Source organism: Mesoplodon mirus (assembly GCF_964341445.2).
Source record: "Mesoplodon mirus genome assembly, chromosome: 18".
NCBI lineage: Eukaryota > Metazoa > Chordata > Mammalia > Artiodactyla > Ziphiidae > Mesoplodon > Mesoplodon mirus.
The window spans coordinates 11,580,750-11,604,067 of record NC_138994.1 but is presented as its reverse complement, the minus strand read 5'-3'; the positions used below and the strand labels follow the sequence as shown (position 1 = coordinate 11,604,067).

The 23,318-nt window shown below is 38.8% G+C and overlaps 1 protein-coding gene across 1 annotated transcript; it reads left to right on the top strand.

The window, feature by feature from the left end:
• Nucleotides 1–4,034: 4,034 nt before the first annotated feature.
• On the top strand, nucleotides 4,035–23,078 carry NOL11 (nucleolar protein 11). The gene is made up of 18 exons (XM_082602734.1): nucleotides 4,035–4,204; nucleotides 6,704–6,817; nucleotides 6,939–6,995; nucleotides 8,453–8,601; nucleotides 9,749–9,806; nucleotides 10,116–10,260; nucleotides 11,630–11,818; nucleotides 15,304–15,380; nucleotides 16,548–16,671; nucleotides 17,161–17,249; nucleotides 18,040–18,114; nucleotides 18,567–18,751; nucleotides 18,921–19,046; nucleotides 19,201–19,431; nucleotides 19,874–19,952; nucleotides 20,474–20,566; nucleotides 22,413–22,520; nucleotides 22,680–23,078. The coding sequence occupies exons 1-18, from the start codon at nucleotides 4,064–4,066 to the stop codon at nucleotides 22,794–22,796; spliced, it is 2,157 nt and encodes a 718-aa protein (XP_082458860.1). The 5' UTR covers nucleotides 4,035–4,063; the 3' UTR covers nucleotides 22,797–23,078.
• The last annotated feature ends 240 nt before the right edge of the window (nucleotides 23,079–23,318 follow it).

Below are 23,318 nucleotides of genomic sequence, written 5' to 3'. Positions count from 1 at the left end.
CAATGAGAGGCCCACTTACCGCAAAAAAAAAAAAAAAAAAAAAAAAAAACTTCCATATAATGTGGAGATTTGGTAGAATATATATATCTACCATCCATCTTGTTCTCAGAATGGTGCTTCTAGAAATGTTCCTTTGGCAAAGAATTTACTATATCCCATTCAAGCAATGCACAAGTCATCAACTGGCAACCTTCCATGAAAAATCTATAATGGGTAACATTCTCCCTTTTGAATATGGGCAGGCATCCCTACTATATAATTAGATTTATTCATTGTATATTTATCACCTGATTCTATTCTAGGAATTGAATGTGAGAGGCAGTATCTTCCCCCAGCCTTCATAGCTAGGCAGCCAAGCAGCATAAACATGACAAACCATCCAGATAGAATGAACATCCACAGCTCACATTAAAATGTACAGGGTCACAGCTGCCTTTGAAGACCAGCCCTTAAACGTCTCTAACCAGTGATGGATAGCCAGGCCTTGCTCTTGCTCATTGACCTTGATTGATTCATCTTGGAAGTGGAACATTTTGACCCATTCTTATCTTAGGCTAGGTTGCAGAAGACTCCTAGTGCCCTCATTACAGCTGGTGTCCTTCCAAAAAGGGCTGCGATCTTCTTAGACTCAAATTTACGGACAAACATGCCAGTGCAGTTCTGGGTTTCTCAATCTGTTAAGTCTTACTTTATCCTAATGGGTCAAGTGCGCTTCCCATTTATTGCAATGGCTTGCCATATAAGGGTGATTCATCCAACAAGCATGTATTCAACTCTTTATATGGATCAGATACAACTGCTGGTGCCATGAATACAAAGATGTAAAGTGACTCGTTCAATCAAATGGCACATTTCTTACTGAGTGCCTACGAAGTGCTTGGAAATGAGGATGCATAGGCAGGTAGGACAGATAGGGACCGGCTACCCTCAAGAAGCTTATGATACAGTGGGGGAGCCTAGGTAATGAGCAAACAAATAGATAAAATAGTTTAAAACTCTGATAAAAAGGAAACAGATAAATTGAGTTGGGGGTGGGGTGGGAGGATGGACACAATTTAGTTGATAACACTGATCCAAAAAGAGAAAGAAACAAAGAAAATTTAAAGATCTATCTCCAGTCGCATAATCTTTTCTAGGGCTAAAAATAAGAGTCAGAGTTGTTCCAATTCTTAGCGTCTGTAAGAAGTTCAGTAGCCTTCCTAGAGCAGCTGTTCTTTTCCTTGCCCTAAGGTCTCTTGGGTACCAGGAAGGTGGGGCTTAGTTTTCACTTCCAAGGTGAAAGCCCTCCCACGTTTGCTTCCTATTTTGACTCCCTCAGGGTCTTTACACCTAGCCCAGACTCCAGAACTCAGGAAAGCTTGCTCCATCTCTCTTTTCTGGAACCAGGAACTTTGATCTCGCCCTTCCCAGGCAGGTAAACTTGATCCTTATACTTGCTCTTCAAGCACAAGTCTGGGTACAACCCTTGGGAGTCCTGAGGTCCTTTCAGAGAGTCCATGAAGACAAACTCTTCAGATGTTATTTTCCTTTTGGGGAGTACTACGGAGCTCTTTTGGTATGGTATGACATGTGATACCACAATGGACTGAGTGCAGAAGCAGATATGAGAATCTGGTTACCTTTTATTAAGCCAGACATTAAAGAGATTTGCAAAAATGTAAAACAATGCCACTCTTCTCACTAAATTGTTTCTCAAATTATTTTTTATAAAAATGTTATTTATGCTTATATAAAGTTATTTATTTATTTTTTGACTGTGTTCGGTCTTTGTTGCGGTGTGTGGGCTTGTCATTGCAGTGGCTTCTCTTGTTGCGGACCACGAGCTCTAGAGCTCAGGCTCAGTAATTATGACACATGGGCTTAGTTGCTCCACGGCATGTGGGATCTTCCTGGACCAGGGCTTGAACCTGTGTCCCCAGGCGGATTCTTAACTACTGCACCACCAGGGAAGTCCTATTATTTATGTTAACGTGTTTACATTTATTATTTTCAAATGAATAAATACATATTTCTCAACTCTCCACTTTTAATTTCTAATACAGTTAATATCAATAGATATACCTCATAAAAACAGAAGCTTTTTGCAGTCCTCAATAATTTTTAAGAGTGTAAAGGAATCCTGAAATCACAAAGTTTGAGAACCCCTGTTTTAAAGTCTTCAAGCTGAAGAAGAGGGAAAGCACATGTACAGAATTATGAATGAACTTTCACTCTTTATTCATTAGTCCCTCAACTATTAATGGGACAGGCACTATGCCAGATACTAGTGATAAATCCAGAGTCCCTTCAAAGAAATAAACATAATGGGGGAAATACATGAGTAACTGGGCTATTCCAGTACTGGATGTACCAATAACACGGGTGCCCTGAATCAGACATTTAATCCAGTCTCAGTCAGGGAAGACTTCCTGGAGGAGGAGGTGTCTAGCCCAGCATCTCAAACATGGGCAGTAGGTGCAAAACACGGTTCAGAAGAGAGACTGTGCTGAGAGAAAAAGAAAGGTTTCACAGAGGCCAGGATGTCTAGGCTGAATCTCACTGTATTTCTTTTCCAAATAACAAAGGGGCCACAAATTCAAAGTCAACCTCCTTAGGCACTTTGAAAAAAAAAAAAGACCTATTAGGGCTTCCCTGGTGGCGTAGTGGTTAAAATCGGCCTGCCAATGCAGGGGACACGGGTTCGAGCCCTGGTCCAGGAAGATCCCACATGCCACGGAACAACTAAGCCCATGCACCACAACTACTGAGCCTGCGCTCTAGAGGCTGTGAGCCAGAAGTACTGAAGCCCGTGTGCCTAGAGCCCACGCTCTGCAACAAGAGAAGCCACCGCAATGAGAAGACCGCAAACCGCAACGATGAGTAGCCTCCGCTCGCCGCAACTAGAGAAAAGCCCGCGCACAGCAACAAAGACCCAACGCAGCCAAAAATAAAATTAAAAAAAAAAAAAGACCTACAGTAGGGAATTCCCTGGCGGTCCAGTGTTTAGGACTCCACGCCTCCACTGCAGAAGGCACAGGTTCCATCCCTGTTCGGGGAATTAAGATCCCACATACTGCATGGTGAGGCCAAAAAAAAAAAAAGAATTTACTGTAGGTATTTGATTCTTTCATAATAGCTGCATAATCTCCTATCTCCTGTGTTATAATGCTGTGGCCACGAGCAAACACACACAAGGTGATCCGTGTGGATGCTTAATCTAAACTGAGGTGGAGGCATTTTGCTTTGTGATGCAGCACATAGTACATATCTGTTAATAATTGCCTATTTACATGGTTTCGCCCTAAGAACATGCATAATTTATCTTTTTTGAGTTTTTATATTATTGATTGAATCAGTCATGTTTATCTTAAAAATCTCTCCCAAAAATGGTCTTGTCAAAAATTGCCCAGAGGGATCTTGAACGTCACCTGCTTCATCAGACAAGTCTGAATTTCCTGTAAGCTGGAGAGATTTCCCCGCGGGTGCTCAGAGAGCCATGGGGGACAGACAACCTGAGAGGCCCAAAAGGCCGCAGAGACTAGACCTTTGTGGCGGGTTCTGAGAAGCAGGGGGTATTAGGCATTTCAGTTAGGTACAGCACGTTATGAAGAGTTAATCTGAAGAGAGAAATATTTTTCCTTTGGGACACTGTTCTATGAAGCCGTGTTAGTAATTCCTAGAGAGTTCGCTTCAACTAAAAAAAATCTAGTTTATTTATAGTCGGCCACTTGCCACGCTCATCCTTCAGCCTCTCAAGTCCGTAGCTGAATAAGGGGCAGCGGATGCAGTACCTAACAGGTAAGATCTCCCCCGCCCGCCCATTCTTCCCTGTCTAGAGCAGTACACCTGGACTCAGTGGTGTGGCCTGGGAGGCGGAGTCTAGACGCAAAGTCCAGGCCCCGCCTACCCGACGGCGTCCGCAGCGCCGCTAGCGATCTCCACCCGCCAGAGGTCGCAGGCTCAGCGAGCAGGTATCTCAGTTAGCGAGTGACTAATCCAGTCGGCGAGAACTAATCCAGTTCTCACGAGAGAAAGCGCGAAGCCTGCCGGGACGGACGCGCGGCCTTCCGTAAGTTGGACCAAAATGGCAGCCTTGGAGGAAGGGTTCACTTTGGCTGCGGTACCGCTGGGTTCCGGACCTGACGGACCCCTTGGAGTGGAGCAGAGCGACAAAACAGACCAGTTTCTAGTGACGGACAGCGGCAGGACCGTCATCCTCTATAAGGTGAGAACGATAGGATAGGAGCGCCCCCGCTGCTGTCTCGCCCCTTTCTGAGTTCGGAGCCGGAACCTCAGGTTTCTCACAGCTTTGGAAAGATATCTTTCAGCGGGCTTAGCGGAGAGCCGTTGTGGCCTTTTTGGGACGCTGAATGAGGTCTAGAATCTGACTCGGTTGTTTCGGAGAGGCATATTTCCGAGTTGCAGGCGGCAGAGCGTCTAAGTGCACGTGGGCTAGATTCGGAAAGGAAAGGAAACCTGTGCTGTCGCTTCATATCTCCCGGAGGTATCCTTGCTAAGATCCCCTTCTGGGGTCTCTTCACCCCAGCTGCCCGCAGAAGGGTTGAACGGAGATTGGTTGGGTGGGAGAAGATGTCACTGCCAGAACAGTGCTTTAGCCTTGTGTCCGTACGCTTCTTACCCACTCATTAGGGGGAAAGTTTTGTCGGTGTTTTATTTTGGCTTTTTGCTTTCTTGGCAGCTTAGTAGGCATCTTAATTCCGAGTGACCTGTTTCTAGCTATGGTTCACCCTGTGAATCCTGGATTTGCGTCCCTTGAAGTGTACACACCCCGCCCCCATTTAGCCTAAGGACTGCTTTAGCACATTTTCTAAACTTTGCTTTTAGTGGTTCCATAGAAAGTAATTCTTTTTATGTGAGCTGCTGAACAGTTTTCTGTGTCTTTAAGAAGTTGGGTATCTCAACATCGGTAACCATCAGGGAAATGAAAACCAAAACCACAATGAGCTATCACCTCACACCTGTCAGAATGGCTGTCATCAAAAAGAACACAAAAAACAAATGTTGGTGAGGACATGGAGAAAGGAGAAGCCTTGTACCCTGTTGGTGGGAATGTAAAGTGGTGCAGTCACTATGGAAGAAAGTATGGTGATTTCTCAAAAAACTAAAAATAGAACAACCATATGACCCAGCAGTTTCACTCCTGGGTATATATCCAAAAAAAAACCCCAAAAACAAAAACATTGATTCGCAAAGATACATGCACCCAGTGTTCATAGCAGCATTATTTATTATTATTTATTATCTTCCATTCCAAGATATGGAAGCAGCCTAAGCGTCCATCAATAGATGAATGGACAAAGAAGTGGTGTATATCTATACAATGGAATACTACTCAGCCATTAAAAAAATAATGAAATTTTGCCGTTTGCAGCAACATGGAGGGCATTATGCTAAGTGAAGTGAGTCAGAGAAAGACAAATACTGTGACAGCACTTATGTGTGGAATCTAAAAACTGCAACAAACTAGTGATTATAACAAAAAAGAAGCAGACTCACAGATATAGAGAACAAACTAGTGGTTACCAGTGGTGACAGGGAAGGGGGGAGGGGCAAAATAGGGATAGGGGAGTAAGAGGTATAAACAGTTATGTATAAAATAAGCTACAAGGATATATGGTACAACAGGGAGAATATACCCAATATTTTATAATAACTATTAAGTGGAGCATAACTTTTTTTTTTGAGTATAACCTTTAAAACTGAATTACTAGATGGTACACCTGTAACTTATAATATTGTGCAGCAGCTATACTTCAATTTAAAAAAAAAAAAGCTAACTGTCTGCTTTGAAGTTTGGGGAACAGGTTGCCAACAGTACACTATACTGTTTGCTTGTTTTGTTGCTTCTGAAGACACCATTGGTTTTTACCTGGCTGTCAAGTGGACTTTTTGCAGTTCTTGCATAGGAATAGAGTGGCTGATTAGAATTGGCATGATTCCATCTATCCTTACTCTATTTCTCATGCCCCTGTTCAAGGGTACAACTGCATCAATTTTTAAAATATACTAATATTGTTCATTATCAAAGTGCCGATATTAATTTACTTTTTTTCATTTTAGGAATTTATATTTTCATTTTAACTACTCTTTTAAAGTTTTTTTTTTTTTTTTTTTTTTTTTTGCGGTACGCAGGCCTCTCACTGCTGTGGCCTCTCCCGTCGCGGAGCACAGGCTCCGGACGCACAGGCTCAGCGGCCATGGCTCACGGGCCCAGCCGCTCCACGGCATGTGGGATCCTCCCGGACCGGGGCACGAACCCGCGTCCCCTGCATCGTCAGGCGGACTCTCAACCACTGCGCCACCCGGGAAGCCCTAAAGTTTTTTTTTAATTGTAGTAAAGTACACATGACAAAATATACTGTCTTAATGACTACAAGTGTACAGTTCAGGGTATTAAGTACACATATTCACATTGTTGTGCAGTCATCACCACCATCCATCTCCAGAACTCTTTTCATCTGGCAAAACTGAAACTCTGTACTCATTAAATAACAACTCCCAAATTCCCCAACCCCAGGCAACCACCATTCTACTTTCTGTCTTAAGTGGAATCCACATAGTGTTTGTCTTTTTGTGACTAGCTATTTTTTTAATTTAGGAGATTTGTTAAATGCTATCATTTTAATGATTTCTTTCAAATGTAAATTTAATTGCTTTAATGTCTGAAACTGACTTTTTGAATATTGTATGTTCATTTCATTAGGTTTCTGATCAGAAACCCTTGGGGAGCTGGTCAGTGAAACAAGGTCAAATTATAACATGTCCAGCTGTGTGCAACTTTCAGACTGGAGAGTATATTGTTGTACATGATAATAAGGTGAGTTCTAAAACTTTAATATAATATATACAAAACAAATCAAATTTTGATTTATTAACTATTCATGTTGTATGTAAATGGAAATTGGAATGCTTTTTTAACTTGTATGTTTTTATTTCAGGTCTTGAGAATATGGAATAATGAAGACGTAAACCTGGATAAAGTATTTAAAGCAACAGTAAGTCTTTGGATTTTCCAACATATTTATTTAGTTTATAGGTGAGACGGAATAATTTGTAATGTAGCAGTTATTTATCTTAAAGTGTCTGTGAACATGACATAAAGGTTATAACCAGTTTTTCATTCTAGCTATCCTACAGTGTATCTTGGTAAAATGTCTCAATTTATGAGTTAATATGTTAGAAAATGTTACATGATATGTTATTTTCATATAAGGTTGAGGATTTAAATAATTCATGAATGATACATTTATAGTTATTTCCATGAGTTTAAATGTTTGTGGTGTGTCCCTTGCAAGAGCAAATGAACTTCATTGTTCCCTTTCTTAAAATAGGTAGAACAGGGCTTCCCTGGTGGCGCAGTGGTTGAGAGTCCGCCTGCCGATGCAGGGGACTCGGGTTCGTGCCCCGGTCTGGGAGGATCCCACATGCCGCGGAGCGGCTGGGCCCGTGAGCCATGGCCGCTGAGCCTGAGCGTCCGGAGCCTGTGTTCCGTAACGGGAGAGGCCACAACAGTGAGAGGCCCGTGTACCGCAAAAAAAAAAAAAAAAAAAAAAAATAGGTAGAACAGACCCTGCAAGTTTTATGCATTATACATTTTAAAGGTGGCACATACTGCAGTGAAAAAGAACCATGACTAACTAACTGTGCCTTTTCTCCTAATGATCTAAAATATGTTAATTAACTTTGTCTTATAAAATGAAGATCTCTAACTAGGTTAATCTTGAAAGTTCTTTATGGTTCTAAATGTCTAACTCTAAATACAATTGGCATATTTTAGAATTGGTTCACAACAGAGCTGATTCACATACAACCGCAGTTGTCACCCGGACCCTTGAAACCTCTAGCCAGCTACCTGTGCTGCTGCCTGGCTCCAGTCATTTTGTTTACCCTGAAGTAACACGATCCTGAATTTTACGCAATGGGTTTTTTTGTTGTTGTTTTTTTAATCCTACATATGGTGTTAACTTCTTTTCCTGGGCTTGCAGGCTATATATACATACATACATACATACACACATACACACACACACACAAACATATATATATGTGTGTAGCCCATGTATTTATATATGGCATCTTTCTTTTTCTAGTACCAGAACCACTGATAACTCTGCATTAGTGCCTTTGTTTGTACCTCTCCTCACCTCCAGTTTTGAGAGACCCAGGTTATAGCCTAACCTCCAGTATTTACAGTGGAAAGATAAACCAAAAATGAATAAAAGTGATTACTTATGGGGGTGAGCAGGGGAGAGGATAGAGAATAGGATCAAAAGTTAGACTTCTGAATGTATTTTATGTTAGATTTAACTTTGGAACCATATATAATTATGAAACAAAATTGAATAAAAATGAAAGCAAATCAGTCCCTTAAAGATAAGCCTTCTATAAAGGTCCTGATTCTATTAGGTGGCAGTTCCTTTAGAATAAAAATTTAAATGTTTTTATGTTCTAGTTGTCCGCTGAGGTATATAGGATACATTCAATACAGGGGACAGAACCCTTGGTGCTGTTCAAGGAAGGTGCCGTTCGTGGTTTAGAGGCCTTGCTTGCAGAGCCCCAGCAGAAAATTGAAACTGTTATCTCTGATGAAGAAGTGATTAAGTAAGTTCTAATACTTGTAATTTTTACCAAAAAAGAAAATGCACTCTGTGTTTTTTATAATATTCTTTGCCTTGTTCAAAAGTATTTTGATTATAAACATGATAAAAGTAAGCTGATTGAAAACCGTCTGTAAGACAGTAGCCAAAATCACATCCCTCAAAAGCCTCTGGCATGATAAGTGATTGAGGAAACTGGGGTCAAATGAGTCCTGTCCTAATAACAGAACTGGATAGTCAGTTATTTGAAAATTAAGTGAGTAATCCCACAAGACCAGAATCTTCTGTCATATAGCCCTGACTGCCAAGGTCAGAACCCTTTCGCCTGAAGAAATGTGCAGCTTGTTGTTAGTGGAATCAGGATAGTGCTTTGAGACCTCTTCTTTCCCAGATTCTGGAATAAAACTTGGGCAATGACTCGCACAAATGATAGAAGGAAATCTCACAGTTTTACATCTATCCAATCCCTATTCTTTCATCCCATTTCCTGTTTCGTTAACTTGCTGCCCCTCCAGGCCCACCTGATTGATGTAAACTAAATCTTTAAAGGTCCAAGCAAAGACTTGTACGTAATCACTCAACAATGTGGACAGTGACCAGTTATATCTTAGACCCAATGAACGCCTCTAAAGTGTGAGCAACTGTATTTGGAGGAAATCTTTACGCAAAAAGATACAGGTAGAGAATCTGGGTTCTAATCCCCACTTTGCCAGAAGATGGCTGTGCAGCCTTGGTTACAGGCCCCTCACCCTCCCTGTGCCTCAGTTCCCGCTGTCACTTGAAGAAGGCAGGTGAGATGCTAATGTTTTCCTGAGAACACTAGGCCCCAAAATGACTCTGAAAAAAGGAGAGGTGGGTCAATTAAGTTTGGGGAACACCGCATCTTGTCTTACACGCCCTTGGTACTTTATAGTTCACGTTATTGTCTTTAAAGTTCTGGGAAGCTCAGCAACTTGCATTTAATCCAGAGATGCATTTGACCGAGGAACGCCTTCTAGGTCCCTGTGGTAGATATTTTGAAACACTGAATTAAGTGTTCTCTGCTACCTCTCTGGCTCTAAAAAATATTTAATAAAAGATAATCTCTTAAATTTAGATTGATGGTGTGTTTCAACTGGTGATTTTGCATTTTATAATTTTTCTTTTTTTAGGTGGACAAAGTTTTTTATGGTATTTAGGCATCCTGTGCTGATTTTTATTACTGAAAAAGTAAGTGATATCTTTAATTCCTGGCCCATTTTCTGATATTTCAGAGTCATCTGTATGATTTTTAAAACTAAAATTGGACTTTGGTATTTCTTTCAGAAAATTTTTATATATTTTTAAAATACTGAAAAATCTATTATAATTATTTCTATGCCTGAATTAAATATTTTTTAAAACTTCTTAAATTTAATTGGGCAAGAGGTTTTTAAGCACTCATTAAAGTAATTACAGTGGGGCAACAACTGGTCTCAACATTTAAATATAGTTGGTGGAAATGGGAATATTTTTAAAATAAAATAACTTTTTTTCCAGCATGGAAATTACTTTGCTTATGTACAAAAGTTTAACTCACGTATCCTAAGCAAATACACACTTTTACTTGGACAAGAAGAAAAATCGGTTACACAGAGTTTTAGTACATCTGTGGATCGGAAATTCATCTCTCTGATGTCATTAAGTAAGTATTTTTTTAAGCTTTCAGAGTTTATAAATAAAGGGGTATTACAGGATAGTGTTTTAAGTTCGAGTCTTCAGTTTTCACAGTTTTCTGTTGTAATATTTCCCTTTCCATGCTTCCTTACAAGCATTTATGCCTTCACTTTTGCATTTTGCCATGTCTAGTCATGCATTAGGTCAGTAATTCTCTGCAGGTAAATTTTATGTCTTAAAACTTTATCATAAGCAATAAATAATATAATACCAGTAAAAAAGGAAAAATCACTCTTTATTATGATAAGTCCAGTTTTTTTGATATTGTAATTAGTGAACCATGAAATACCTAAGGTTGGTACTGCATGGCCTCCCCATTCCTCTTTTCCAACCTGTAGTGTGCCATTCTTTGAACAGTGACAGAGACAGGTGGGTAAAGGACACTAACAGAGCAGTCTTGGACTCTTACTAGCCACCATTTTACAGATTTTTTTTAATGCCTTGGAGTTTACCTCTACCTAATGCTCTGAGGTTTAATCCCGGTCTTATGCATCTAGGGGGGAAAAATGCCTTTGTGGTCTTCTCTCCCCCCAGCCCTTTATGGCTTCTTTTTAAGTTGTTTTGGGAAGGTTAAAGGAGGAAGAAACAGCAGTATTTAGGAAACATTTTCATGTTATCACAGTTTAAAATCTTTGTGAAGTTTTTCAATGTGCAAACGTTTGCAGTGGCTGTTAAGAAAAAGGCTCCCTTCTTTATCATGTCTAGAGTGTCATTGGAATCCACTTAATACCTTTGCTTAAGAGGGACTGGTTTTCTTAAAGTTTAATCTATAGTACATATTAATTGTTACACAGAAGTTTGTGAGTTATGTTTTAGCTTTTGAACATTGAAGTAAGGGAATCTGAACCAAAGGGTCGTAAAATCTTCATGTAACATAGCTAGAACCACATGAACTTGCCAAAAATACAATTGACCTACAAAACCCAGCAATTTAATAAGGTTTTAGGGTGCTGGAGTAACAAGAAATGTAATATTTAGACCAGAATGCTAATTAATTTCTAATAAGAGATATAGCCTTTTACTGACTGAATTGTTTGTATTCCTGGCAGTCCCCTTATATTTTAAGTTATTACAGATATTTACAATTTTTATTTCATGGCTATCATGACATATCTTACTGAGATTTTTATTAATATTTCTCCTCTATCAACTTTAGGTTTGTAGTATATTCTTTATGGGAAAGCATAGAGTGATGTGATTATTACATTTGTTTATTTTTCTGGTTGGATTCTCTATCAAATTGGTAAAATCTTATTAACAACTTAGTACATTTAACTGTAACAGATATAGAACTATCATTTATCCAATAATGAACAATAAATACTTGTTTCCAACAGGCTCTGATGGATGTGTATATGAAACCTTGATACCAATACATCCAAGTGACCCAGAAAAAAATCAGAGGGTAGTTCGATCACTGTTGCTCAAGTCCGTGGTGTCTGGCAATGCTCGAAGTGGTGTTGCACTCACCATCCTGGATCAAGATCACGTAGCAGTCCTGGGACCACCACTATCAGCTTCTAAGGGTAACTAAAATCCAATCAGTTAAGAAGTCCTTTGGATTTTTTCCATCAAAGTGTACTTTTAAGTCTCCTCTTTCTTTTTCATTTATTTATTACCACCCTAATTCACTCTCTCTTTCACTGTAGCTTCCTAATTCTTGAATAGGTCTTTGACTTCATCTTGCCTTGATCAGTTTCTCTAAAACATTTCCTATATCACTCACTACCTTGCTTGTCACCAGTGTCTTAAATAAAAACTGCAAATACCTGTGCCAGCCTGTAGGCATTGGAAACATTGGTAAGACTTGCAGTAGAGGATTGAATTCATACCTTGGTGACATTTTAGCAGAATATAAATTCATTAGTCTTGGACAGCTTGAAATTTGGGGACTACTAGTGTGGCTTTTTTTTTTTTTTTTTTGCGGTACGCGGGCCTCTCACCGCTGTGGCCTCTCCCGCTGTGGAGCACAGGCTCCGGATGCGCAGGCTCAGCGGCCATGGCTCACGGGCCCAGCCGCTCCGCGGCATGTGGGATCCTCCCAGACCAGGGCACGAACCCGTGTCCCCTGCATCGGCAGGCGGACTCCCCACCACTGCGCCACCAGGGAAGCTCTAGTGTGCCTTTTGTCTCTGTGACTTCAGAGCAGGATTTTCATCATCACCTCACCTCCTCACCCCCAAACACCCCTCCACACACACAATTGTAGTCTACCACGAAGGACACAGTTGTTCCTGGCCAGTGCAAGATTGGGGTCTCCCAGCCTACACTATAAAACTCCAAATCTATGGTTTAGCATTCAACTCTCGCCACAGTCTAGACCCTGTCCATGTTTTCCAGTCTCTTCTCCCAATTTCAAAGCAAGAACTCTCTGCTTTATTCAGGCCAGGCTCCCTATTGACTACAAACTTGATATGGCCATCCTTGTGTATTTTGTTTTGTTTCTTTTTAAGGTAGGAACTACCACTTACAGCATACTGTCTTGTGCCAGGTGTTTTACTTGTATTATTTCATTATTTGTGTCATTTAATCCTCCAACAACCCTATGAGAGAAAGTCCAGTTATTATCACCCTTATTTTACAAATGAGAAACTGAGATGTTAGGTAACTAAGTAGTGGAACTAGGGTTCAACCCAAGCAGGTTGACTCTTACGCCATATATCTTACCGTTCTTAAGTCCTGGCTTTTAACCACTTTACCAAGCTGTGCTTCTCTTCTCTCAACCCCCATCCTCCCTCCCTAGTTCCTGCTCTAACCCCCCAAAAACTCACTAACCTCAGTAAAGTTTCCCATGTCTCTTTCCAGAGTCTTTTTTAATATATGCAAATACTACTACTTATTTTTCTTCCTCTTTTTACACAGACGGTAGCATACGTTATCCTCTGTTGTACACCTTAATTTATCCACTTACCTGAGATATCGTAGAGAGCCTTCCATAGCAGCATCTGTATTGACTTTCTTTTTTTTTCTTTTTAAAATTTTATTTATTTATTTATTTATTTATTTTTGGCTGGGTTGGGTCTTCGTTGCTGCACGCGGGCTTTCTCTAGTTGCGGCGAGTGGGGGCTACTCTTCGTTGCAGTGCGCGGGCTTCTCATTGCAGTGGCTTCTCTCATTGTGGAGCACGGACTCTAGGCGCGCGGGCTTCAGTAGTTGCGGCACGCGGGCTCAGTAGTTGTGGCTCACAGGCCCTAGAGCACAGGCTCAGTAGTTGTGGCACACGAGCTTAGTTGCTCTGCAGCATGTGGGGTCTTCCCGGACCAGGGATCGAACCCGTGTCCCCTGCATTGGCAGGCGGATTCTCAACCACTGCACCACCGGGGAAGCCCGACTTTATTTTTTTAAGAGGAAAATATAGGCAGAACATTCCAACATAAATCACAGCAATAGTTTTTTGCATGTGTCTGCTAACACAAAGGAAATAAAAATAAACAAATGGGGCCTAATTAAATTTTAAAAGCTTTTGCTCAGCAAAAGAAACATCGACAAATCAAACAGACAACCTACTGAATGGGAGAAAATATTTGCAAATGATATGACTAATAAGGGATTAATACCCAACGTATATAAACAGCTCATACAACTCAAAGTCAAAAAAACAACCCAATTGAAAAATGGGCAGAAGAACTGGATAGACATTTTTCCAAAGAGGAAATGCAGATGGCCAACACACACATGAAGAGATGCTCAACATTGCTAATCATCAGGGGAATGCAAAGCAAAACCACAAGGAGATATCACCTCACACCTGTCAAGAGTGGCTGTCAACTAAAAGAACACAAATAATAGGTGTTGACGAGGATGTGGAGAAAAGGGAAGCCTCGTACTCTGTTGGTGGGAATGTAAATTGGTGCAGCCACTGTGGAAAACAGTATGGAGGTTTCTCAAAAAACTAAAAGTAGAACTACCATATGACCCAGCAGTTTCACTCCTGGGTATATATCTGAAAAAACAAACTAATTCAGAAAGATACCTGGACCCCAATGTTCATAGCAGCATTATTTATAATTGCCAAGAAAGGAAAGCATCCTAAGTGTCCATCAACAGATGAGTGGGTAAAGAAGTGGTGTGGGTGTGTATATATGTATGTGTGTATATATATTTGGGTGTGTGTGTGTGTGTGTGTGTGTGTGTACATATATAACGGACTACTACTCAGCCATTAAAAAGAATGAAATTTTGCAATTGCAGCAACATGGATGAACTTGGAGGACATGTGAAGTGAAATAAGTCAGAGAAAGACAAATACTGTATGACATCACTTATATGTGGAATCTAAAAAGTACAACAAACTAGTGAATAAAACAAAAGAAGCAGACTCAAAGATACAGAGGACAAACTAGTAGTTACCAGTGGGGAGAGGGAAGGGAGGAGGGGCAAGATAGGGGTAGGGGAGTAAGAGGTACAAATTATTATGTATAAAATAAGCTACAAGCATATGTGTACAACATGGGGAATAAGCCAGTATTTTATAATAACTATAAATTGTGAATCACTGTATTGTACAACTGTAATTTATGTAATATTGTGCAACAACTGTACTTCAATAGAAAATTAATTTTTTTAAAAAATGCTTTATTTTTTTAGAGAAGTTTAAGGTTCACAGCAAAATCGAGGGGAAGGTACACAGATTCCCATATGCCCCCTGCCTGCACATGTGTCCACTTCTTGTCATGAGATCTCATGTCTGTGAATTTCTGTCTTCATTACTCATTTTTATTCTTAATAAAGCAAGACCTATGTGTTTAACTATGACTTCCCTCCGCCCTCCCTCCCTTCTCCTCACCCCCCAGCACCATATATTTATATTTGGCTGACTTCTGAACTTGGGACTTTTTTTTTTTTTTTTTTTTTTTTTTTTTAATTTTTTGGCTGCACCACGAGGCATGCGGGATCTTTAGTTCCCTGACCAGGGATCAGACCCGCACCCCCTGCAGTGGAAGCACGGAGTCTTAACCACTGGACCACCAGGGAAGTCCCAACTTCTGAATTTGTATGTCTTATTTTATAGAATGCCTCTCCATATGGAATACAAAATTTCAAACACTACAGACTTCAAAAGAGTTACCACAAGGGACCAGCGGTCAAGTAAGTTTTTGCACTTTGGGGTTTTTTTCAAATGTACTTATTTTTGTGTCTGACAAATAGACTGTAAGGGAAGAGACCTCTTCGGATCTAAATATTTTGTCAGCTTTGATTAAAATAAATTAAGAAATATTTTCTACCTGCAAGATTATATTTAATTTGGTTATTGTTTTTATAGTTTCCTTATGTTTATCACTTTCAAAAGACTAAATTATAAGCTAATTGTAGATCAGGAGAGAACAGTTAGCTAGTTAACAAAACTTTTAAATCTCACTTCGGTTTGATCTTTTTACTTTTGTATTTTGAACTATATCCAAGGGCTGTTACTTTGCCTAATAAATTAGTCTTTTAGGTTATATGTTAAATGTTATCATGGAATTACATAAGAATACTTAAAGAATTAAAATTTAAGGTGACCAGACTATAAACTTTCTGAGGCAAGGGACCTTGTCTTTTTTGTTCTCCATCATATCTTCAGTGCTTAACAAAGGTACTCGGTAAGTACTGGTTGTTTAGTGAATATAAGATATAAATAAATCAAGATATAGGATGTTGTTGATCATTGTAATTAGACGATAAGGAGACTATGTTTCTTAGCATAGAATTCTAATTTATATTTAAACAAGTAATTTTCACAAAATTAGCCGTTCACAATTCTACTGCTCTAACAAACTTCACTTTTGATTTCCATGTTCCTTTGAGCTTTTTGTTCATATACCTGTCTCAGTTTTACAGTTTTATAATTGAGATCATGAGATAGAAACTGTTAAATTCTGCTTTTTTCATTTCGTATATCAAAACAGTTTGCCTGTGTTACAATAGGCTTTGTGAGTATCACGTTAATAGATGTGTAATACTGACAATATTTATTTTAAACAACTCATTTATTTTAAATATATGTGTTGATCGAATTTTTACGAGTCAAAAGAAATTATCTTTAAATTACGCTTTATTCAGACATGGGCAAAAATAAGAGCTTTGTGAACCTACCTCAATTAATAAATTGAACATATGAGATTATTCTGGAAAGTTGCTTAACTTCACCTTATCCTTTTCTGTTATATTAAGATTACTTCCACCACAAGTTATTGTTATAAGTTATATGGCTTTGTTGAATCAGATCTTAGAAGAGAAAAAGGATTGCTTACATTTTTGATAACTTTTTTGTAGCTCTGGTATCATGGGGAAAATTTGTTTATGCTACATGGAAAATTTCTAACTGTAATTCCATACAAGTGTGAGGTGTCATCATTAGCAGGTGCTCTTGGAAAACTCAAGCATAGTCAAGATCCAGGTAGGAACTTATGTTTTATTACTAAAAACCATTTTATAAACTTCTAGTTTGATATGTAGATTTTCACAGCTATCGGTTTGCATAACCTGTTCTTAATGTTGAAATTTACCAGTGTTCATTCAGATTTTATTGGTCCAGGAAGCTACCTTGGGAACAGTCCACATTGCAGATACTGCTGCAGGTTAAAGAGCCACGCTGCGTTTTGAACGCCAGTGTTCTGACTTTAGGGGCAACGGGAAAGTCCTGCAGACAAAATCAGTAATGCTTTTTCCCTCCTTGGTTTACCAGTGGCCTCATCTGTTGGGCACATAGCCTTTTAGGATATTATGACTTACTGATCTGAGGTTATTGGTAGAATGAAATGGACTTTAAAGCTGCTTTTGAATTGTGCGTGAGTGGTTGTTGTTTTATTCTTTGTTTGATTGATTGGCTGGGTAAATACCAATAGGTCAAAAAATTCCAGAAATTGTGTGTTTTGTGTTTTCTTAGACATTCATGCCATGACTCATTTTGTAAACTGGGAAACATCACAGGGATATGGACTTGAATCTCAGAACTCAGAGCAGTCAAAGAGAATCGTAAGTTTGGTAGTTGAAATAGAAATGTTACTACAGATGTTAAAAAACAGAACAGGCTGAATTATTTTAATAATTCATATTTGTACAACTCTTACAACTTGCTCTTAATGATGGGGTGATTTGAAGCTTGAACCCAGTAACCTGACAGCCCTTATCCGAAAGTGACACATGTCATCTAGTAGTTTTTATGGGCATGTGTGTAAGACGCAGGTGTAAAAATGGACCAATTTACAATTAGTAATAATACCTTCCTGAGTATAGATATTTTATTTATTAAAAAATGAAAAACTTAAAACCTTATTAAGTTAAAAGTTAAAATAGACCCACTTTTCACTATAAGAAAACCAACCCCTAAAAAAGCTTGTGAATGGACTTCCCTGGTGGCGCAGTGGTTAAGAATCCCCGCCTGCCAATGCAGGGGACACGGGTTCGAGTCCTGGTCTGGTTCCCACATGCCACGGAGCAACTAAGCCCCTGCGCCACAACTACTGAGCCCGCATGCCACAACTACTGAAGCCCACATTCCTAGAGCCCGTGCTCCGCAACAAGAGAAGCCACCGCAATGAGAAGCCTGCGCACCGCAATGAAGAGTAGTCCCCACTCGCCACAACTAGAGAAAGCCCGCGCGCAGCAATGAAGACCCAATGCAGCCAAAAATAAATTAAAAAAAAAAAAAGTTTGTGATTAGAGCAAAAGTGTGCCAGTCTCTTTGGGACATTTTATATTCTTCTAAATGTCTATTGCATCTTTTGTGTTGTTTTGAGATCCTAATCAATTTACTGAATTCCAGTTAAGGAGAAGGAAAATTGAAGTGAGTGTACAGCCGGAGGTTCCACCATACATACAACTCTTAGCAGCCATACAGGTAAATTTTAAAATATTAGAAATACGAAAAATCAACTCATGGTCAGAAGAAATCCTATGTACTTTTTATTCCATCTTCCTCTTGTGATCATTTTTAGAGCTATGGCTAACATTTGTATAGTATATTGAGCTTGTCAGAGTGATGCTTTGGCTTATTTGACTCTCACTAAGCATTTTGTGAGATCAGTGTGATGGTGGTGGCCTCATATCTCATTCACCTTTGCATTGAATGTTTGTAATTTAGCTTCTTAGAAATTTTGATTTCTAAATCCTTGAGGTTTTTTTTCTTCTTTGTATTTTGTCTTTGTCCAGTAAATGGTAGTATCAACTCCAGTTTCACAGGAATGCATGAATGCTATTAGTGGTTGAAGACAATGTTATGCTAGGAACTTTCAAGTGCAGAGGGACATTTATTAATGTACCACACTGAACTCTTTACTTCTGCCCTTTCAGAAAGATTCAGAAAAACATATTGAAGTAGAACTACGTAAATTTTTGGCTGTTAAGCGGACCCCTCACTTTCATACTATTATTGGGGATGCAGTAATAGGACTTCTGGGAAGATATAAAGCAGAACCATCATTTTATCCTCGGAACTGTCTGATGCAGCTTATCCAAACGTGTGTGCTTTCTTACAGGTAAATGTTTCTGTACAGGTAAATGTTTCTGTACACCAAACTTTATACACATAACTCTTTTGACCTTGTTTTTTGCAATTCTGATTTTCATACTCTGAAAAAGCCTTATGAAGTGTTTGCAATTGAGAGTTTCTTAACATATAAAAATAATTCATGTTTTTGGTCTTAGCTTGTGCCCTGGCTTAATGGAGCTTGCCTTAGAAAAGACAGATGTGCAGATCCTGCAGCTCTGCCTACAGCAGTTCCCTGACATCCCTGAGTCAGTCACCTGCGCTTGCTTAAAAATTTTCTTGAGGTAAGTTAGAAGCTGATGGTCCTTTACTTTCACTGCATTTCTAATCTGTTGTTTTATTTTATTTCTAAAACTTTGAAGTCTTAGAAAATGAAACAGTTTCCAGTAAGTTCAACTGCTGATAAGAATTATTTCCTGCTTTCAATTAACATGATAGCATTGGTGATGACAGTCTTCAAGAAACAGATATCAATATGGAGTCAGTTTCTGACTATACTGCTACCGTACAAGATGGAGAAATAGAAGAGCAAACTGAAATTCTCCAAAATGGTTTCAACCCGGCAGAAGATAACTGTGAGAACTGTGCTCAGGAGTTGATTGAGAAGCCTCAGGCTGCAACAGAGGCGAGCGCTTCCTGCCCTGTTACAGGGGAAAGAGCAGCGCTACTGTATCCTTTGAAACAGTTTCCCTTGTATTGTCTCTTTCCCAGGGATGTAGTCAAATGCCAAGCAAAAACTAAGGGGTAATTAGATAATTGAAGGTGGTTTTTTTCCTTTTCTTTTTTTCAATTGTTTTCAGTTTCTACTTGAAAATGGATTACATTCAATGCTGTGTTCAAACAACTTAAATCTTATTTAAGAAGCTATACTAAGATAGAAGCTCTATCACTTCTAAAAATTAGTATACTGAATAAACACCAGTTATCTATAATAGCGAAGTATTCCAGATGATCTCTAGTGACGAGGAGAATGTTCAGTGATAGCACTCTTCTAGAAAAGTAGAACTTTTGTATAAATTTAGAAAAATGTTATTGGGGAAGGGGATTACTCATTATTTCAGTAGAAAAGCCTTTATTGGTTGAAATGAGATTTTCCTTTATTCCCAAGTAGAAATGCAGTTCTTCATTCAGCATATAGCGAGACGTTTCTTCTGCCTCATTTGAAGGGCATCCCAGCACAACACATCACTGTGAGTGTTCTTACGGATCCTGCAGGAGTTTACTTCTGGGTCAAGTGTTGCTCCTTAACTCTACCCAGCTTCTAGGGCATGCGAAAGGTTATAAAGTTCTTCCATCTGAGTAAGAGGTTTCCCAGCCCTCAAGGTGAAACGTCGTGCCTGGGAGACTAGAGGGACCTGGGGGAGGCAGAGCTTGACGTGTTCCTGGTGCCAAACCGGAAGGCCGGGTTCATCCATCTAAGTTAGAAACGAGTAGGAACTAAAAAGAATTGCCCGGAGAAGGATTCTCTCTTCTCTACTTATTATTTACAAACAAAATAAGCTCCTCACCCACCCCTCCCAAACCAAATGAACTCTTCTTTGATGGCAGGGAGTGCATCTGATTCATTTTTGTGTCCCCTGATGTCTAGCATATTTGTTTGATATACAGTTAAATTCAGTAGCCTCTTAAAATTCTTTCCAGTCTCTTTGTTAGCTTTACATAGAGAAAATTTTTCTATCAAAGTGATTGTTCTTTTTTCCCCCCCGCCTAGCTATTTCTCCAGTATTTGTATTTCCTTTATCTAAAGTGTAGTGAAAATGCTACTATGACTCTTCCTGGAATACACCCTCCAACCCTGAACCAGGTGAGGTAATCTTTTTATTTTGATCTGATGCTGGGAAAAATATGTTTAAAAAAAAAAAGGTTTTATATATGTAGTATCAGAATCTGGAATCCAGGAACTGATTTCTCCCTGTCTCGTGGTTCCTACGACCCTCCTCCCTCACCAGGTACACAAACCACTGTAGTGGATCACTCAATTTGGTAGATGGATTTTTTAGAGCCATAATTCTATACTAAGGAACTTAAATTCACCTTAAATTCCTGATTCTTTATTGTGACCCTTTTCAAGAATTTCCTCAGCTTCGTTGGGAGAGAGTGATAATAAGTGTCCTCCTAATAACCTAATAATCCCAAGTCCCTCTTAGAGATAACCAATACTAAGAGTTGCATTTATGTCTAGAAATTTGCTTTCTGTACCTTAACTTATCTTTCTCATGCAAATTAGATCACCTGCATGCTATTCTGCAGCTTGTTTTTTTTCACTCATTGCTAAATTTTACACATTTTCTGAATCAGGCTATATACATCTGCCACATTCTTTTTAACCACTGCATACTATTTGATTTTATAGAAAATCTTAATTTGTTAGTCCCCTATTGATTGGCATTTAAATTGCTTACAGTTTTTTGCTATTGTAAACAAACTTTCAGTGAGCATCTTTGTACAAATATTCTTGGATATTATGAGAAAACACCTGTTGGGTAAATTCCCATTAGTGAAATTACTAGATAAAGGGTGCATGCATTTTTAGTTTCAAAAATGCCAGGCTACCTTTCCAAAGGGTTGTGACAAGAGGTACTGTGGCCACCAAGATATGAGACCTTACTCTCTGCTAGTCAAGTAGGTAACAAATAAGTGTTTTATTTTAATTTGCATTTCTTCGATAATAAGAAAGGTGGACCATCATTTCTTGCCAATTTATATTCCTTTTTGTGTACTGCCTAATCAGGTTCTTTGTCCAATTTTTCTATTGCATTTCCTGTCTTTTTCATTTTGCCTTATAAATTATTCTTCATGTATTAAGAGAAATTATTCTGTTTCTATGAAGTGTATCAGAAATACTTTTTTCCTATCACTCTTTTTTACTTGCTTAAGTGTAATTTTTGCCATAGATGGGTTTTTAATTTTCATGCTGTCAAAATTGTCAAAAGCTTTTCCTTTACGGCTTCTTTTTGGGTACCCCATGCTTAAGGCCCTTCCCACTCTAAGAGTGTAAACATAGCCACCCTGTCTTTCCCTAGTACCTTTCTTTTCCTTTTCTTTGTTTAACTCTTTGATACATATAAAGTTTATTCTGGTGTAGAGAGTTACATAGGTACCAGCTTTCCCCCCTCCCTGAAAATGGATAGTTGGTTTCCTTAATGCTTTTTCCTCACAGTGATATTTGCATGTTAACAACACCATTTGAAGGTGTAGAATATGTAGGATACTTTAATAAATGTGTAGAAATAAGTTTATTTTAGTTCTTGGTAGCTTATCTATAACACATGACACCTTATTCTTGGGTCATAGTGTATATTTCAGAATAGGAGATGAGTGGGTTCTTTTTTTTGTAGCTGCGAGTAGTTATCAAGAATTTTTTAAAATAAAAAGTGCTAGCTCTCCCTTGGATTAAATATCACTGTGGCTTTCTTTTTACTGGTTAATCTGATGGAAAAGATCCAATTATGCTTGTAAAATGACCAGTATAAAAGCATAAAAGAGGCTTTTTAGATTGCTTAGAAATTCCTTCATCTCTAAAATGTTCAGACTTCTGTAAAGAAGGCTTATTTTTTCTTATAACTGTTTGATATTATTATGGACTTTGTAAAATGAATTAACCTAAAATTAAATTTAAAATCTTAACTCCTTTTCCTGTTTATCTTCAGATTATGGATTGGATATGTCTACTTCTAGATGCTAATTTTACTGTTGTGGTAATGATACCAGAAGCAAAAAGGCTACTGTTAAGTCTTTACAAGTTTGTGAAATCCCAGGTATATAATTATTTGATTATACTGAATTCTGTTTGTAACCAAAAAGCACCAAAATTATAATTTATTAAAATTTTTCTTGGAATAGCCCTAAGTAATTATGGAGAATTTATCCATATGTACAAGTTATGGTAAAAGTTATTTTGGATCTTTTTTCTTTAGATAAGCATTTGCTCTGAGCTCAACAAGATTGAAGTAAGTTTTCGTGAGCTACAGAAATTAAATCAAGAAAAGACTAATAGAGAATTATATTCAATTGAAGTGCTGGAACTCTTCTGATATTACCAGTTCTCCTTCATAGACGTTTTATGAAGCTCTTTTATGTGGATTCTTCCTACTCAACCAGGCAAGAGATGTGTTTTGTTTGTGACTGTCTCTTCGGTGACAAGAGAAATGTCTGAGCAAGTACCTAGACCATCACTTATTGATTCTCCTAGGTCGGACTGCAGGTTTCATGCGAACCTATTCTAGGTTATGGACACTGGTGGGGAGAGATTCTGAAACTTTTAAAAATATGTAACGGAGGTGTTTTTAAGTAAACTTATTTGTGTATTGATACAAGTTGAATTTCTTACCATCCATTTGAATAGTTCTTCTTTTAATAAAAAACCCACCATTGAAGAAACAGTGATTCTAGGAAAAACATGGTTTTATCACAGTCGGAAGCTGTCCCAGCTCATCTGTGTTCACGGGGGACAGAAGAGGGCATTTCCACAGGCAGGGTCGGAAGGGGCCGTGTACAAGCCTGTGCTTATCTCCTGCCATCGTCTCCCGTTCTTTACCTCCTTGCACTACCTTCTT

Coding starts and splice junctions, on each gene's coding strand:
- NOL11 (XM_082602734.1), top strand. CDS start 4,064: ATGGCAGCCTTGGAGGAAGGGTTCACTTTGGCTGCGGTACCGCTGGGT. Junction 10,261..11,629: donor CATCTCTCTGATGTCATTAA/GTAAGTATTTTT, acceptor TGTTTCCAACAG/GCTCTGATGGATGTGTATAT. Junction 22,521..22,679: donor ACAAGTTTGTGAAATCCCAG/GTATATAATTAT, acceptor TTTTTTCTTTAG/ATAAGCATTTGCTCTGAGCT.